General features: G+C 44.7%; 1 protein-coding gene across 1 annotated transcript in view; it reads left to right on the forward strand.

Moving 5' to 3' along the window:
* The first annotated feature begins 16,346 nt into the window (after positions 1-16,346).
* The window catches only part of ENPP2 (ectonucleotide pyrophosphatase/phosphodiesterase 2), a 205,368-nt gene continuing 203,447 nt past the window's right edge, over positions 16,347-18,267 (forward strand). The window contains exon 1 of the mRNA XM_040354894.1: positions 16,347-16,444. Coding sequence (XP_040210828.1) covers positions 16,424-16,444 — 21 coding nt within the window. The 5' untranslated portion in view covers positions 16,347-16,423. The remainder of the gene's footprint in view (positions 16,445-18,267) is intronic.

The following is an 18,267-nucleotide window of genomic DNA, read 5'->3' on the forward strand; positions in this document are numbered from 1 at the left end:
TCGGGGACATGTTTTTCCTTCCAGTGATACCAATGGCATGGGGCATTTTGTTTCCCTCCAATGACTCTGCCGATGCAAAGATGTGTCCTTCTTCCAGTGACGCCACTGATGCAGGGCCATTTATTTATTTCCATTGACACCGCCAACACAAGCACGTTTTCCTTACAGTGATACCACCAATGCAGGGAGCTTTTTCTTCCAATTCAATTACCGATGCAGGGGCATTTTTTTTTTCAGTGACACCACCTACGCAGGGAATTTTTATTTTTTTTGCTACTGCTAGCCCCATATTTGTGCACTAACATTAAACTGCTGTCTGCTGCAGTGTACCATAACTGTTGGCAGTACTTCAGCACATGTCATAAACATTACATACATTTCGACATGTCACACTGTGTGTGCTGTTTTTAGCCCCATTCCCCTCTCCACCTGGGAAGAGGACGCAGTTTTACCATCTTTGGACTGGGTACTGGATGACCTTATCCCAGCACTACATAGCACAAAAGTTATTTCACATGTCTCAATTTATCACATTAGCCAAAAATATGGAGGTTTATTCCTCATTTCAAGACAGTGGGGCAGAACCATGCAAATCATTACTCCCCCCCCCCCCCTCAACCAGATGCACATTCTAAACTTCTGGAGTATAGGGCAAATATAGTGAAATTTTAGAGTGCAATTTATTCAAAATGGCAAAAGGTGGGTATGGAAGCCATGGAGTAGGGCTTGGGACCCAGCAAGGTGTTACCAGTATGATCTGTCTATGATCTGTCTAGAACTCATTCTACTTTCATGTTTCGTCTTTGATATGTCTTCCTATAGACATCATTTTTGAACAGCTCCCCCCCAAGGGGCGCTTCCATTGATTTACGCATCGAATATGCAAATGACCGAGATACACCGATTCACGAACGTACTTGCGCCCGTCGCAGTAGTATACGCCATTTACGTAAGGCGTACGTCCGGCGTAAAGTTATTCCACCTAAAGGAGGCGCATTCCATGCAAAGGTATGGACGACGGAACAGCCGTCGTATTTTACGTCGTTTACGTAGTAGTACGTGAATGGGGCTGGGCGTAGGTTACGTTCAGTGATTCGACGTATCTTAGGCGTTAGGTCCGACGTGATTCTGAGCATGCGCACTTGGAAGCGTCCACGGGACGGCACATGCGCCGTTCGTTCGGCCCTTCATTTGCATGGGGTCACGCTTCATTTAAATGCATCATGCCCACACTCCACCTACTTTAAATTAGGCGTGCTTACGCCAACGGATTTAAGTTACGCCGCCGCAACGTTGGGAGCAAGTATTTTGAGAATACTGTGCTCGCCGCTCTACACTACGTTGGCGTAGCGTATATTCCATACGCTACGCCAGCATAACTATGCGCCCAGGTATGTGAATCTGGGCCATATTCTTCATCATCCCAAAAGAACATTTTCTACACTTTTTTGTTTTCTTCCAGAAAAAAAAACTTTGAAAAAACACGGATAACAAAAGGTTTTTGCCCCCCCCCCCCCCAATTATTCATTTTCGCCTTCCCATCTCTACACAAGGCACATTCGCAAGTGAGAATGCACCCTAATGTAGTGAATATTTTGGTCAATTTAAACCTCTTAGTCCATTTACACCTGCCTCAGAGTATGATACTATTCATCTCTCCCCCCACCATGTGTCAGGTGTGAGCTTCCGGGTTGTGTTACCCTTGGCAGTGCTGTTCTGGGAGGACAGAGTAGAGTGTATGTGTCCTAAATCGGAATTACACACCAACTCCAAACCTCAGCTGTCTTTTTGATTGGAAATCTGAGCCCGGGGGATTTAAAGGCCGTGGCTGGGTTATAGCCAACTGCACCAAAGGCTTGCTATCTGGTAAGCTGATACATAATTCCGGTGGTGGGATCTCACACAGTGTATGCATGTCACCTGGTGCATTGAAAAATCAACATCTTTACATGCAAATCAGCCTCTGATCAATACAGTGTTTTTGTTTCTGCTGGAGAATCAATCCAATATCCACTATTACTTACACTACCTGTGGACTGTTGAACTATTATATTCATTTTTTGTTATTTGGCGCGGCTTTTTATATTGTTTATTTTTCTTGTCATCACACGCTAGCCGCTGCCTATATTTGTAGTGTTGTGTTAGCGCGGTTTTTTAGTGTATATTTATTCATCTCTCACCTGTCATTTTTAGCACGTTGCTCAGCAGTACTGTACAGCCCTAAAGGTTTTGTTTACAAAGTCCATGGTTACCTTACCTAGGTTTATACAAGTTCCTATCTTGTTTAGTCAATCTGAACATATTGCACAAGTCAAAAAAAAAAAAAAGCTGAGTTTGCTTCTTCTGGTTTCATCTGACTTAAACTGGAAAAATGCAAAAATGTGTTTAATGAGGACAAGGACTTTCTCAGTACCCCCAGAGACTTTATAGCACAACTTATATTGAACGTTTTTTGCAAAAAGATTTTGTTAAAAAATGTTATTTATTTTTTAAAACAACTAAATACAGTCATCCCGCCTCAAAGAGCTCCCACATAATGCAGTATGTACATGGACATAGAAAGTACCCACTGCAACCAAAGATAGCCAATCAAATTTACAAAAAATATTTGCACAAATGCATGGGAAACAGTTTCACAGTTGGTATATTTCTACAATAGCAATAGGAGGCAGGAGATGCACAGCCGCACTCCGAAATAACTTTTCAAAAAAGTTGTCTTTTATTTTCAAGTAGGAACATGCATAATCACCACAACCATAAACCAGGACAGCCGACTAGTTTCGCACTCTTGCTAGTGCTTAATCATGTCATGATTAAGCACTAGCAAGAGTGCGAAACTAGCCGGCTGTCCTGGTTTATGGTTGTGGTGATTATGCATGTTCCTACTTGAAAATAAAAGACAACTTTTTGAAAAGTTATTTCGGAGTGCGGCTGTCCATCTCCTTCCTCCTATTGCTACTGCTACGTGCATTGCCAGCACCTTGGTAATCCGACCGTCCCTGATTGTCTATAGGGCTCTCCTGGAGCGGTGAAAATCTTCTTCTGGTATATTTCTACGTTTCACAGCATTAAGCAGCTTCTTCAGGAAATGTGGAAGTCACAATATCTAAAATTAGCGAAAAAATTACAATAAAAAGGTAATAAAGATTCACAGAATAATAAACTTTGGGAAATTGAACATCATGGGAACCACCAATGAGTCATGGCTCCAGGACTAAACCAAGGCTGGAAAATGGATCCTCAAGTCCAGTTCAATCAGTCAGGGAGCCAAACCCTTCACGCCGGTAGGCAGATCAGAAATTAACCAAAACTGCAAATTAAAAAATACATGTGTGGGTGGTGTGCAGGGTGGTGCGGAGTTAATAATTCGCACAGGCACGTGCAATAAACTTGTATTGATGCAACACAGCAACAGTTCAAAACAAACCCAGTGAGAAAGCCACCCAGCTGGGCACACCTACAGTTCAGAAGCGAGACAGGAATAGATTCAGGTAGGAATGACTAGCATCTGTTGTGAGGGGACTGAATGCAGCCTTGCTGTCTGATCCCCAATTAGAAGATTGTCCAGAGAAGATAAGGTCTAAGGGTCCTTTCACACATGCGGACCGTTCGTCCGTTTTTTCATACGTCCGTTTACGGACTGCAATGCTTTCCAATGGGATAGCGTACGTTAGCGGATGAGCGTCCGTTAACATCCGTCTCCGTTAAGCTCCGTTTTTTTGAACATAAGAAAACCCTATTTTTCTTCTGTCAAAAAAACGGAACGGACGAAAAACGGATGTTAGCGGATGATCCGTTTAACATCCGATCCGCTAACATCTGTTTTTCATCAAAATATGTAATAAAAATAAAGTTCTAACAAAAAAAAAAACGGATGAAAAACGGATGACAACTGATGAAAAACTGATGAAAAAACGGATCAACTGATGATAAAAAACCTGATCTAAAAAACGGTCCGCACGTGTGAAAGGACCCTAACTCTTATTCTCTTCATTAGGAACCTTTCCCTAACACTGTTTCTGTCCCTCACAGATGAGGGAAATGTCCCTACTTTGCCCAGTGGCCCAAAAGCACGCCAAAACATGGGGGCTAGGGCCTTAAAAAGGATCTGCCTGACCCAAGATGGCTGCTTGAGTCACATGGAGCGGCAACATCCAATAGAATAGCTTCCCCAGTGACCCAGGAAACCATAGAGGAACCTTGTTCCTCCTGACTACTTCTCCAGCATCAGGGCCACTGTGGTGAGCGCCACCTGCTGTGCAGAAAGTAGACTGCACCTGCCTACACTTGCACAACTCATGTTAATGTATTGTACATAAGCCTAAAAAATTGAGCCAGTTAAAAGAGAAGTATGGGGTTTGTTTTTGTTTTAGAATCATTTACAGCCCGTCGGCTCGAAGACTGAGAACCAAGCTATCAACCCCCCCCCCCCCCTCACTTAATTCTCAGGGCTCCCCGAGCAGGTGACTATCAGTAACCACTGTCTTCTCTGTCCCCCCTCGCTCACTGGAGCGCTGGGCTGTGGAGGGAGCAGGCGGCTAAACAGGGTGCTGGTCCAGGCATATGGGTGGATCCCGACTTCATTGACGCACTCTTGCCTGAGCCTAAACTGGCTCTGTCACGTCATCCGTCAGCCCGCAGTCTGCTAAAAACGGGTCACAGAAGTGCAGTACACAGGAGAAGTACAGTCAAATGAGCTTTGGCTGTACTTCTCCTTTAACACCAGTGCAAAACAACACTTAAAGCGGAGTTTCACCCAAAAGTGGAAGCTCCACTTATCTGACTCCTCCTCCCCTTCGGTGCCACATTTAGCACCTTTCGGGAGGGGGGGATGGAGGGTACCTGTTTTTGATAGGGACCTGTCCCCACTTCCAGGAGATTGTGCCATGGCAAATCATTTGGAAGTTCGGCCCCTTGCCTCCTTTCTCACCATCGGGCCATTCAAAGGCACAGCGTGCTTTGCGCATGCGCAGTAGGGAACTAGTTGTGAAGCTGCAAGACAATCGCAGTGTTAGCACCTGAGAGCCGATGGAGTGCCGACATCGCAGGACAGGTTTAGTGTCCTAATATTAAAAGTCAGCGGCCCGGATTCAGATAGGAGATACGGCGGCGTATCTCCTGATACGCCGTCGTATCTCTGAGTGCGGGCCGTCGTATCTATGCGCCTGATTCAGAGAATCAGTTACGCATAGATTTCCCTAAGATCCGACTGGTGTAAGTGTCTTACACCGTCGTATCTTAGGCTGCATATTCACGCTGGCCGCTAGGTGGCGCTTCCGTATAGTTACGCAAGGAATATGCTAATTGGGTATTTACGCCGATTCAGAAATGTACGTTCCGCCGGCGCATTTTTTTACGTTGTTTACGGTAGGCTTTTTTCGGGCGTATAGTTACCCCTGCTATATGAGGCCTAGCTAATGTCAAATATGGCCGTCGTTCCCGCGCCGAGTTTTGAAAATTTTACGTCGTTTGCGTAAGTCGTTCTCGAATAGGGCTGTACGTCATTTACGTTCACGTCCAATCCAATACGTCCTTGCGGCGTACTTTGGAGCAATGCACACTGGGATATTTTACGGACGGCGCATGCGCCGTTCAAAAAAAAGTCAAAAACGCGGGGTCAAGTAAAATTTTAATAAAACACATCCCCATTTGAATTAGGCGGCCTTACGCCGCAACACATACGTTACGCCGCCGTAACTAAGGGCGCAAGTTCTTTCTGAATACAGAACTTGCGCCCAAAGTTACAGTGGCGTAACGTATCGGAGATCTAGCCCAGCAAAAGTATCTGCTGACTTAAGTTTTTTTGCTGGAGGGGGCGGAACTCCGCTTTAACGTTCCTGTGCAGCATGGAGCTCCATTCTAGTGCAGAGTTTATCCCTGGAAATCAGACAACGTTGATAGTTTACTACATTTTGGTGTTTAGATGGAGCTAGATTTTTACTGGACCATGTGTAATCTCTGACACTTTTGGTCCATCTTTGAATGCTGGAGTTATACTCCTGTGGTAGGTGTACAGACAAGTTAAAGCTGTGTTCCAGCTGAATTTATTTGTTATGTTTTGAAAGTCAGCAGCTACAAACACTGCAGCTGCTGACTTTTAATAAGGACAATTACCTGTCCAGGGAGCCCACGACAGAGGTTGATCCGTCTCCGCCATTGTATCTAAGGGAAACAGGCAGTGGAGCCTTGCGACGCTGCGCTTTGTGAATAGGTGGATGTCTTCTGGGACACACATAGGTCCCAGAAGACAGCATGCCCAATTTCCAAGAACACCACGCAAGGGGTAAAAAGAAGGAATAGAGAAGGGAGCAGAGAAGGAAGTGGCAGATTAGGAAGACTGCATAGCTACAGGCGTTTCGGGTAAGTAATATTTTTTTTTTTCAAACGTTTTTTAAAAAATTAAAAGAGCCTGTTTATGTAATTTAGGGTGGACCTCCGCTTTAAGTGTTGTTTTTCACTGGTGTTAACTGGCTACATTTTTTGGGTTTAAGATTTAAATCGGGGATCCTCAAACTACGGCCCTCCAGCTGTTTTAGAACTATACATCCCATGAGGCATTGTAACACACTGACATTCACAGACATCACAAGACATGATGGGAATTGTAGTTCCTGAACAACTGGAGGGCTGTAGTTTGAAGACCCATGATTTAAATGAATGTGTCCTCCTCTGAGCTGGAACTGCCCTTTGAAGATGCCTGAACAAAGGTGGCTCCATCCTTCTCGGAGAGAAGGGGGGTGGGTACGGTGAGCTCTGTAAGAAGTAACAAATGCCCTTACTTACTTGGGAGACATGTCAAATTGTGCATCACCTTCACCTTATTCTATGCCAGGAGGGAGGTCTTGCTGCACTGAAGGGGGACGGAGCTCCCTACTAAATCCTCTTGACAGACTGCGGTCCGCACAATGGCGGATCCAGAGTCTAGTCTCGGGAGGGGCACTGCCAAAAAATAAGGTGTTGCTTACAGAACTCAATTAGGTGTCCGGTGTGTCCGCTGCAATGTTGCAGTACCGCTAAAAAAATCAATGATCGCCGCCATTACTAGTAAAAAATATTTAAATATAAATGCCATAAATCTATCCCATAGTTTGTAGACGATTGTCAGGGACTGCAGACATGGTACAAGAGATGGTCAGAGACTGCAGACGTGGTACAAGAGATGGTCAGACTGCAGACGTGGTACAAGAGTTGGTCAGAGAATGCAGACATGATACAGGAGATGGTCAGAGACTACAGACGTGGTACAAGGTATGGTCAGAGACTGCAGACATGGTACAAAAGATGGTCAGAGACTGTAGACATGTTACAAGAGATAGTCAGAGACTGCAGACATGGTACAAGAGATGGTCAGAGACTGCAGACATGGTACAAAAGATGGTCAGAGACTGCAGACATGGTACAAGGTATGGTCATGGTACAAGGGATGGTCAGAGACTGAAGACATGGTACAAGAAATCAATGCAGCCTCATCAGTGCCCATCATTGCAGCCTCACTGTACATTTGAATGCAGCCCCACTGTATATATGAATGCAGACCCACTTTTTTATATTAATGCAGTCCCACTTTTGTAAATAAATTCAGTCCCACTTTTGTATATAAATTCAGTCCCACTTTTGTACATAAATTCAGTCCCACTTTTGTATATAAATGCAGCCCCACTTTTGTATATAAATGCAGTCCCACTTTTGTATATGAATGCAGCCCCGCTGTTTATATAAATGCAGCCCCACTTTTGTATATTAATGCAGTCCCACTTTTGTATATGAATGCAGTCCCAGTTTTGTCTATGAATGCAGCCCCACTTTTGTATATTAATGCAGCCCCACTTTTGTATATTAATGCAGCCCCACTTTTGTATATGAATGCAGCCCCACTTTGTATATGAATGCAGCCCCACTTTGTATATGAATGCAGCCCCACTTTGTATATGAATGAAGCCCCACTGTGCATGGCACTCACCATGGCATTGCCTCGATCACACACACAGCAGGTATCTCCTCTCCCGACGTGTGTCATGGAACAAACGAGCTGTAGGTCTGTGTTCGGCAGGGCAGTGTGCTCTAGCAAGGTCCCCCCCAGACCTGCTTGTGTGATAGACAAAACACTGATTCAATCAGTGTTCCATCTCCATCTACTATCACACAAGCAGGTCTAGCACAGGCAGCACAGCCGAACACAGACCCAGCTCTCACACACAGCGAGAGATGCCCGGTGTCATACACGCAGGAGAGAGGGGGAGCGCTGCAGTCAGCTACAGCTCAAAGCAGCACCAGGACAGGCAGCCTACCGGGCTGGGCCAGTCCGGCCCTGGTGATGACAGAGAGTGAGAGACTCGGCAGCTGCAGGCACAGCAAAGCAGTTTTAAAAAAAAAAATGATATTTTTTTTTTTTAAAGCCAATGTGACATGATTGTCTCGGGGGGGGGGGGGCAATTGCCCTGTTGCCCCCCCTGGATCCGCCGTTGGGTCCGCAGGGTGTTGCCGTTGTATAAAATCACGTTCGAGAGCAGCAGCTAAATTTGACAAAATCTGGTCAAGCTGGGTCGACGCCTGTGGCTGAGATCCTCTTGACCTCAGCCCTCCTGTGTACAGCAACTAGATATTTGTGATGGGTGGTCCTGGGTTTTCCCTCCTCGCCCCCCCCCCCCCCCCCATCACACTTCTCTCCTGCTCCTCCCCCCCTTTGGGGATGGGAGAAGGCACTACTGTAGGGCAGTTGCCTGTCTAGACTATACCTAGAGTCCGACTGTAACTTGTGTTCTGGTGTAAAGATTTTACCTTTTGAATCGTCATTGCTCTGTATGCTGTTAATGTGTCAATAAAAAACTTTACTGTTAAAAAATTTTTTTAAAAAGTAACAAATGCCTGGAAGTGTCACACTTACAAAAACACGAGCATGCACTTACAAGGAAACAATACATTCTAGGTCCACTTTACATTCCAACTGACAAATCGGAGAGCAAGAGAGATCTTCAGCAGTATTCTGTATTTAATGGATGGGGTCAGGTTGGAGGGTGTACATAGAAGGGAGGGCGATTGTGAAGACATGATAGGACCACCTAAAGGCATGTGTATCAGCCAGCTGTCAGGCAAACATGTAAGCACAGACAGCACTCGTATGTTTTATCAAGAAAACGACATCAGCCATGACAATTCAGGCCATGCTGTTCTCAGGAAGGCCCTTGGGATGCATTTTTTTCACTTCTAATGTGGATTGGAGTCGTTCTGATTGCTTCTGCCTGGTATTGTCTGGTTCTTAGCAGTTTTACAGTATTTACTTTTGATGGAAAAAAGCTAATTTTAGTTGTCAATTATTAACAGTGTCTTAACCATTATTTCTTTCAGCTCAGGTGTTCAAATCAGGTCCGTGAGGCCCTCTGCAATGTATTTGGCAGTAGACAACACATACACTGTTAAAGTCTCCCAAAATTGGTGGCCATATTTCTCAGTTGCCAGTCATGGGCAAAGGTTGGGATGTATGATATAATTTTCCTAGGCATGGAAACCACAAAGTAGCTGGAGAAATGTAAAAAAAATAAAAAGTTTAAAACAAGAAAATATGATATACCTTTATATCTACAGTATTTACCAATGCTAACATTATAAAGATTAAAGTCAGAATTGACTGAGTAAAGTTCTGCTTTTAAATTGGGGAATTTGACTTATCTGTAAATTCTTTATCTTGGAGTACACTGCAGGACAAAGGACCAGTTTTCGTAGACCGCAGGTTGTATGCAGGGTACCTTCAGGTTATTGGACACTGGCAAAAACTTTTGGGGGGGCCGCCACTAAGGACATGCTCATATAACCCTGCCCACTCTTCAGATGCTTCTATCAATAACTTTCTGCCTATGGTTCCTCCGGGGATTACTAGAGATTCCTTGAGCAATAAGCAATGTCTGCCTCTCAGATAAGTTCTCACTGACACCAATGGTCTTTTTACTTATCTGTAAGGCCTCGTACACACGATAGGTTAACCAGAGGACAACGGTCTCATGGACCGTTTTCATCGGTCAAAACCGATCGTGTGTGGGCCCCATAGGTTATTTAACCATCAGTTTAAAAAAAGCCAACTTGCTTTAAATTTAACCGATGGATTCCTAACCGATGGGAAAAAAACGATCGTTAGTAGGCACAACCATCGGTTAAAAATCCACGCATTGGTCAGGATCAAGTCGACGCATGCTTGGAAGCATTGAACTTTGTTTTTTTCAGCACGCCGTTGTATTTTACGTCACCGCATTCTGACACGATAGTTTTTTTAACCGATGGTGTGTAGGTGCGACAGACCATCAGTCAGCTTCATCGGTTAACCGATGACAACGGTCCATCAGACTGTTCTCATCGGATGGACTGATCGTGTGTACGAGGCATAAGGGGGCAATTCTTCCAGATGACCACAAGTGTAAGGAGCATTCTTCCCACAGACTATCACACTAATGTATCATGGATTGTAGACATAGTCATTTTGTATAGGGGTTTCCTGAGATCGGAAAGTTATCTCAAGGGTTTCTCTGTGTTGGGAAAGGCTGGTCTATAGCTACCTATTGGTTTCTGTATTGGTAACCTTCAGTGTTTACTTTGGGGACCATGTCCAGATCCCCAGTGTGGGGCCAGCTTACAATGTTTGCTTCAAGCACCTCAATCTCCCTCAGGTACTCACTTTGGCAGGTCTTTTAAACAAGTGTAATTACCTGGGGGGTTGCCTACTGTGACGGGCAAAGCCTGGGCCCTTAACAGGTCCCGTCTTTGTTCATAAGTCTAGACTGGTTCTTGCCTTACAGTCTAGACAACCCACAGTACTTCACACAAAAGCAGATACATAGGTGCAGGAATTGGGAGTAGTTCGCTGTATTGTGCTCATTTTCTTTTGAAATAGTCTCTAACACTCTCAGCACAGTAGGTCATTTTATTGCAAATTTTACATTTTGGGAGGTTTTTCCTTTCCGGGCATAGTTTCAGGATGGTGATTCAGTTGAAACACACCTCCTGGCTTACACACTTCTGCTGGCTATATCTGCTGAAAATGCGCACAACACATTCACTGCACTTTCTACCACCTTCTGATACAGAGACACAGCTGAGGAACATGACCAAGCGCCTGGGTTATAGCGGCTCCTGTATTTCAATCATGCAAAACCCCACACCTGTATCAATTCCGTGAGTACCCCATAAAGAGATCCATTCATTTCAGCCAGTGAAGATCACAGACACAAGTCAGCTGGGACAAAATTGCCAAATAATTCACCCTTTGCCTACACAGGAAACACAGAACAAGTCCTGTACTGTACAATTAAGATAGATGTTTTGCCCTTACATACACTTAAACTAGAAAAGTGTAGCACTGACTGAAAACTGAAACTGATTCTCTGTTTTGGGACCTTGAGGATTGTCTGGAGACGTCCGTTCTCATTATGGGAAAAATGACACATAATGCACTCGCATGCTCCCGGAATGACACCAAGCTCATCGCACAACTGTCATAATTCACCTTCAGGACCCTTACATGGATGCCACTAGATGTAATCCACTTGGCTAAAGCCTCCTCTCCCAATGTTTGTGTGTTAGAAAAGAAAGAGAAGAGCGAGAAACTGGCCGCAATAATGGCTTGTGTATAACAGCCGCTGGGATTATGGAGGGTCGGCAATCGTTCAGTAGAGCGTTGCACCCAAAAGAGGCTGTGCGGTTGCCATAGGTTTGAGGTTGTATGCCACATTTGGGCCATGGGTTGAGCATGTCTGATCTAATACTACCCTCTCCACTGATTGACAATGCTGATGTCCAAGTGTGGCTACAGTACTCCTAGATACAGTGAAGGAATAAATGTAGCCACCATAAGATAGAATTTGTGTTTGTCAGGGGGTTAACCAGAGAAATGCACAAAGACCTAGCATATTTGCCAATTTCCAGCATGGCCGCTCTCGACTGCGCAGAAATGTGGGCAGACGTTTTGGAGCAGTTCCCGGGTGCATGCTGTATGCAATAGTTACTGGCGCCCAATGGCCTTTATAAGGACAGCTGTATTCTCAAAAGTTGTGGGTTGATTGTCAGCTTTCTGTAACCCCTGCTCCTGTGCATTCTGTTCTCTTGGATTTCCCATTACTGACCCAGCTTACTTCTGGCTCTAACCTTGGCTTTCTTCCACAGACTCTGCTCTTGCTTTCTTTCTGTGTATGACCCCAGCCTGCTCCTGACTACGCTCTTGCTTATATTCCTGGCTCTGACTCTTGACTACGTCTCCTGCTCAGCCCAGCTGCTCTGATCCATCTGCACATCTAGAGAGTCACCAGGCCAGGAGCGGACGGTTCATAAGGGGCGCAGGAGCACTGTCCCCCTAGTTTGCATGCAGGGTGCCGGACTTATAGGGTAGTAAAAGTTTTTTTTAAGCCACATTATTAGAGCCTGAGGCTCTTATTGGCTTGAAAAAGGTTGGGCTAGTTGGCGCAGAGCACTGCTTCCTGAACCCACACACTTGTGACACTAACAATATAATATTCGCTATTGTCTTCCAGCTTCTCCTCCCAGCCAATCAGGGCAGGAAGCGGATCGGGTTGGCCGGAAGGAGAAGCTAAGGAAGCCACGGCGCAGCGACATACTTGTGAGACTGCGATTGCCTGGTTGGAATGGGGGCTGCTTATTGAGCAGATCTGGACTGATGAGACTTCGCTCCTCCTGGGAACCCGTGAGTACATGACTGCCTGCCATATCTTCTGCAATCCCCAGCAGTGTCGCCTGATACCTTGATTTATTCTGTTCTCCACAGAGCTAAATACTTAATTTAACCTGCCCAGAATCATCCTGCCCTGCTGTAATTTATCCCAGCTCTGTCTCCGGAAGGTGCCTCCGTACAGCCGACCATTCGACAACAACACACTTGACCACCCGTGCTTCTTTGGGCGCAACACCTCCTGTTACCACTCTCAGGGGACAGCAAAGGAAGCCCTCTCATGACTTTGGCCTCCGACCAGCTTTGTGACTGTATTTCTGGCCAATCACCACATAATAAAGAAATAGAAGCTTGAACAAAGAAAACTAATACAACCACATCCAATGATTGAATGAACAAATAAAGTTACAATATATTACATTTTTCACACAAATTTTATAAATAAATGTTTACATATTCGTGCTTTTACAGTTTTTTAAACCCTAATATTCCTGAAATGCTTACACTGAACACTTTATAATATCCATGTACATGCTAATGGTTTTTGATCTAGTCTATTAGTTATTCTCACATTTACCAGGAGAGTAATAAAACAATTGTGGGAGCACCTGAGCACACCTCCGCAGGTCAAAAGGATTTGTGGTCAAAATCCTGGCTACCAATCATCGCAGCTTTTGTAATACTGTTTTGGCTTTTTTGTGTGATGATGCATCCCGGTAGACGGATTCCATTATAGTAGTCATTAGAGATATTTGCATTTCAACAACTGGCTTCCTGGGACAATAATTACTATTTAAATAGCCATTATTCAGGGAGAACAAATGGCTTGTGTAGCTTGACAATGGCTTTATAGTTTGCCTGGTAGTGTCAGTGTCAAATGCAAGTGGTCTGCTCTGGCATCTAGAACAAGTGACAGCTAACTGTATGTAGTGAATGATGTAGTCTAAGTGACAGTTATCTACTTTAAACTATGGGAAAAATCTAATATTTTATATTCTGTATACTACAGTGTGTAAGAAGCATTAAAATGTCTCTAAAGTAAAAAAAAAAATTTGCACAAAAATAAAAAACACCTTTTATCTCTGTGCAATGGTTTTTCACAGAGCAGCCCTGATCTTCCTCTTCTCGGGTCCCCTGCTGGTGCTTCTGGCTCCTCTTCACCCAGTGCCCCCATAGGAAACCACTTCCTATGGTACACTGGTGCGGGCCCTCTCTCGAGCCCTACCACCTGTGTCCATAGACACAGACAGCGGGGCACGCCCCCCATCCCTTTGTCACAGAATTTGATTGACAGCATTAGGAGCCAATGGCTCCTGCTGCTGTGAATCTGTCCTGTGATCAGGGATGAAGAGAGAGAGAGACACTGCTCTTGTGCACATCACTGGATCACAATGGGGCTCAGGTAAGTGTAAGAGGGGGACTTTGAGGGGGAGCTGGATACCAAAGTTTGTTTTACCTTCATGCATAAAATGCATGAAGGTAGAACAAGCTTTGGCCTTTAGAACCACTTTAATCGTTAACATAAAACAAATGTAGTAAAATCAGCAGGCCCACTATTGGTCCTTTAGCAAACAAAAAATATATATACTGGTATATTTACTAATGCTGGAGAGTGCAAAAATCACTCCCTTCTGCAGAGAAACCAATCGGCTTCTAACCTCAGCTTGTTCAATTAAGCTTTGGCAGTAAAACCTGGAAGCTGATTGGTTTCTATGCAGGAGTGAGACTGATTTTGCACTCAGCTTTAGTAAATAAACCTCAAAAGGTCACTTTCTCCAGTAAGGGCGCCATTCAGGGAACGCTTTGCATTATGTCAAAGGATGCAAAGCATTCTCTGATTGGATGAGGTGGAGCAGTGAATCTCTACCTTGTCCAATAATAGAACATGTTGCATTCATTGCAAAAATAGCTAGTGTTCCTTGAATAGCACCCATGCAGCAGGCCAGCTGCTCGGCGCAGGACCCGGAAGAATGGACTTGTTCCAATTAACCTGGAATCCCGAAAAGTGGCCAAACCTCCCAATGAGATCCAGCAGGGCCGGGAGGGACAACTGGGGGTCCGACAAGTATATTAACATGTCATCAGCGTAGAGAGATACCTTCTCCTCTAGACCCCCAATCGTCAGTCCCGCGACTGCCCCGCAGGACCTCACGAACGCCGCCAGAGGCTCTAGCACAAAGAGCAGCGGCGACAGAGGGCACCCCTGTCTGGTGCCTCTCTTTATCGGAAAGGAATCAGATATGGCTGCGTTCACTCTTAGTCTAGCAGTGGGCTAGATAAAGGTATTGCCAAATCCAAACTTCGCCAGGACCTCCAGCAGGTAAGGCCATTCAACCGAGTCAAATGCCTTATGTGCATCTAAGGACAGAACAGCCCTAGAGCCCATCTCTTCATGGGTGGCCTGCAGATTGATGAATAATCTACGTAGATTGATGGAGGTCGATCGCCCCGGGATGAACCCGGTTTGGTCTGCACCAATAATGGTAGTAATGACAGTGTTCAGTCGCCGGGCAAGTACCTTTTGCTAGAATTTTTACGTCCGAATTAATGAGTGAGATCGGCCTGTAAGATTCACAGAGGAGGTGATCCGGTAGACCATTTTTGGTCATGATCCTTTGACCGGATTCTGTTGGACCGGCTGCCATACACACAGCCAAATGTCGGCTTGTCTCTAGTGAACCGGCTAATGCCAGCCGACATTCGGACCAAGACTTAAGTTAGTCTTTGTCTAAACTTTTATTTTTGTTAATGGGAGATAAGAGATTAAAGCAAGGAGATTAGAACTTTCATGTGAGGATCTTCCTTGCATGTCAACCAAAAGTGGAAGAATTGGAATGAGACCTTTAGTGTCATGTTGCAAGTGTTAAAATTCACTCCTCAAGGAAGTTCTGCTGCGTACACACGGTCGTTTTTCGGCATGAAAAAAAACAACGTTTTTCAGCATGTCCAAAAAACGAAGTTTTTCCAACTTCATTATTAAAAACGATCTTGCCCACACACCATCATTTTTGAACAAAGCGCGGTGACGTACAACACGCACGACGGCACTCTGAAGGGGAAGTTCTATTGGCCTTTGGGCTGCTTTTAGCTGATTCCTTGTTAGTAAAAGACGATTCACGCTTTTTTGTCTGTTACAGCGTGATGAATGTGCTTACTCCATTATGAACGGTAGTTTTACCAGAACGAGCGCTGCCGTCTCATAACTCGCTTCTGGGCATGCGCAGGTTTAAAACGTCGTTTTAGCCCACACATGATCATTTTTTTTTGGTAGTGTTTCAGAAGCCGAAAAACGATGTGAAGCCCACACACGATGATTTTAAATGAGGTTTTTAAAAACGTCGTTTTTTTTTCATGCCGAAAAATGACTGCATTAGACTTTTTGTAATTTTTGTATTCTTACCAACTACAAAAAGACAATGGTAAATTAAAAAAAATCTACATTTCTTTTATTATTAATAAACATTAACTGCACCTTAAAAACAATAATTTACCGGTTATATAACCCACTAAACCTAATGGCTCCCTGAAGACCACATGTGAAAGTAAATGTTAGCAAGCATTGATTGTAGAACATCAACCAATAGGACCATTGTCTTCAAGGACAGCTGACACCCTTACTTCATCAGCATTGCACAGATCTCCAGGGCAAACAATCGTCACTAATCTATTATCAGCTAGTCTTGAGTTCACCACCCCTCCGAAAAGACCTTTCCTCTCTCTTCCACTCTGTGAAAATCAGGAATAGCACTTTAAGGAATGGCTACCTGGAGTAAAGCGGTACGGTAGGCTTCTTCTTTTTTCTTTTTTTTTTGTATGTATTTGTTGAAAGAAAAGTTGCTGTCACAAGTGTCAGCAGAGTAGTGATAGCAATGAATTGGCATATTGGGGCAAGTTTATTAGTCTTGCCCTGCTGTGGCCCCTCTAATTTGCCGGAGATCACCTAATCTACTGTGATTTAGTATATATTTCCCCTCTTACTTATAATGCTGTGAACACTTCATAGTGAGTGAGGGAAGAACTTGTATAGCGCAGCACATGCAAACTAAATCGCCTCTGGGCGCTCGTTGTTCCTTTCTCCTTTGACATCAAAAGAGATGAGTTTTAATCTTTCTTCTGAAAGCCAAGTGGTTCTCCTCCAACCGAATGCTGGTTGGTAAAGCGTTCCATAGTCTGGGACCCTGGAATGCAAACCTTCTTTCTCCTTTGGACTTGTATCTGGCTTTGGGTATCTGTAGCAGATTTTGGTTGGTGGATCGCAGAACGCGATTGGGGTTATGAGCTTTTATTTTTTCGCGTAGATATTGGGGGGCCTTTCCATGGATGCACTTATGTGTCAGACAGAGAGCTTTAAAAGCAATTCTGTCTTTTACTGGCAACCAATGAAGGGTTCTCAGGGAAGGTGCGATTGATTCCCAGGGTTTTTTCCCCCGTCACAAGTCTGGCGGCGGTGTTTTGAACGGCTTGTGTAATGGGAAAGTGACAGCAAATTCAACCTTATGGAATCTATTTCTGATTGTAATGCTGGCCATACATAAAATTGTCCGAAATTCAGTCATTTGGCCTGTTTGTTCCTTTTTCGGCCAGTTAATGGGCAAAGATTCGATAATCGTTGGGATGTCTTTGAACTAGGGTTGTCCCGATACCGATACTAGTATCGGTATCGGGACCGATTCCGAGTACTTGCAGGAGTACTTGTACTCCCGCAAATACCCCCGATACTGAAATAGAATACTTCCCCCCTGCATGGGGGGAGACATGGCTGGATGGGGGGGAGACATGACTGGATGGGGGGGGACATGGCTGCATATGGGGGGGGACATGGCTGCATATGGGGGGGGGACATGGCTGCATATGGGGGGGGACATGGCTGCATATGGGGGGGGACATGGCTGCATATGGGGGGGGGACATGGCTGCATATGGGGGGGGGACATGGCTGCATCTGGGGGGGACATGGCTGCATCTGGGGGGGACATGGCTGCATCTGGGGGGGACATGGCTGCATCTAGGGGGGACATGGCTGCATCTGTGGGGGACATGGCTGCATTTGTGGGGGGACATGGCTGCATTTGTGGGGGGACATGGCTGCATTTGGGGACACATTTAAAAAAAAGTATCGGTATTCGGTATCGGCGAGTACTTGAAAAAAAGTTATCGGTACTTGTACTCAGTCCTAAAAAAGTGGTATCTGGACAACCCTACTTTGAACTGAAAAAAAGGACAAGTTTGGAAATTTTCTGCCGAACCAACGATAAATTGAAAGGTTAATGTGTTTCCCGTCTGAACTCTCTGCACTCGGTATATGTAAAAAAACAAACTAAAAATGTATTCATTTATGTCCATTCATGGTGATAACACCATCGTTTGCGCTCACGGCTGAATGTTCGTTTTTCGAAAATGGGTTTGGCCAATTTTTTGTAAAGTGCATGGCCAGCATTTGTACCTGAGCTTCATTTTTTTGGGCATTTTGTTGCGCATTTGTTAGCATTTTTGTACAGTGTTTTCCAAGCATTTTGGAGCTTTTGCTTTTGTGTATTTTCCAATAGAGAAAAATATCATCTGTTGCACCATTCCTTGCTATGTGTTTCTGCTTTCAGCTGC

Source organism: Rana temporaria, chromosome 5 (genome assembly GCF_905171775.1).
Source record: "Rana temporaria chromosome 5, aRanTem1.1, whole genome shotgun sequence".
NCBI lineage: Eukaryota > Metazoa > Chordata > Amphibia > Anura > Ranidae > Rana > Rana temporaria.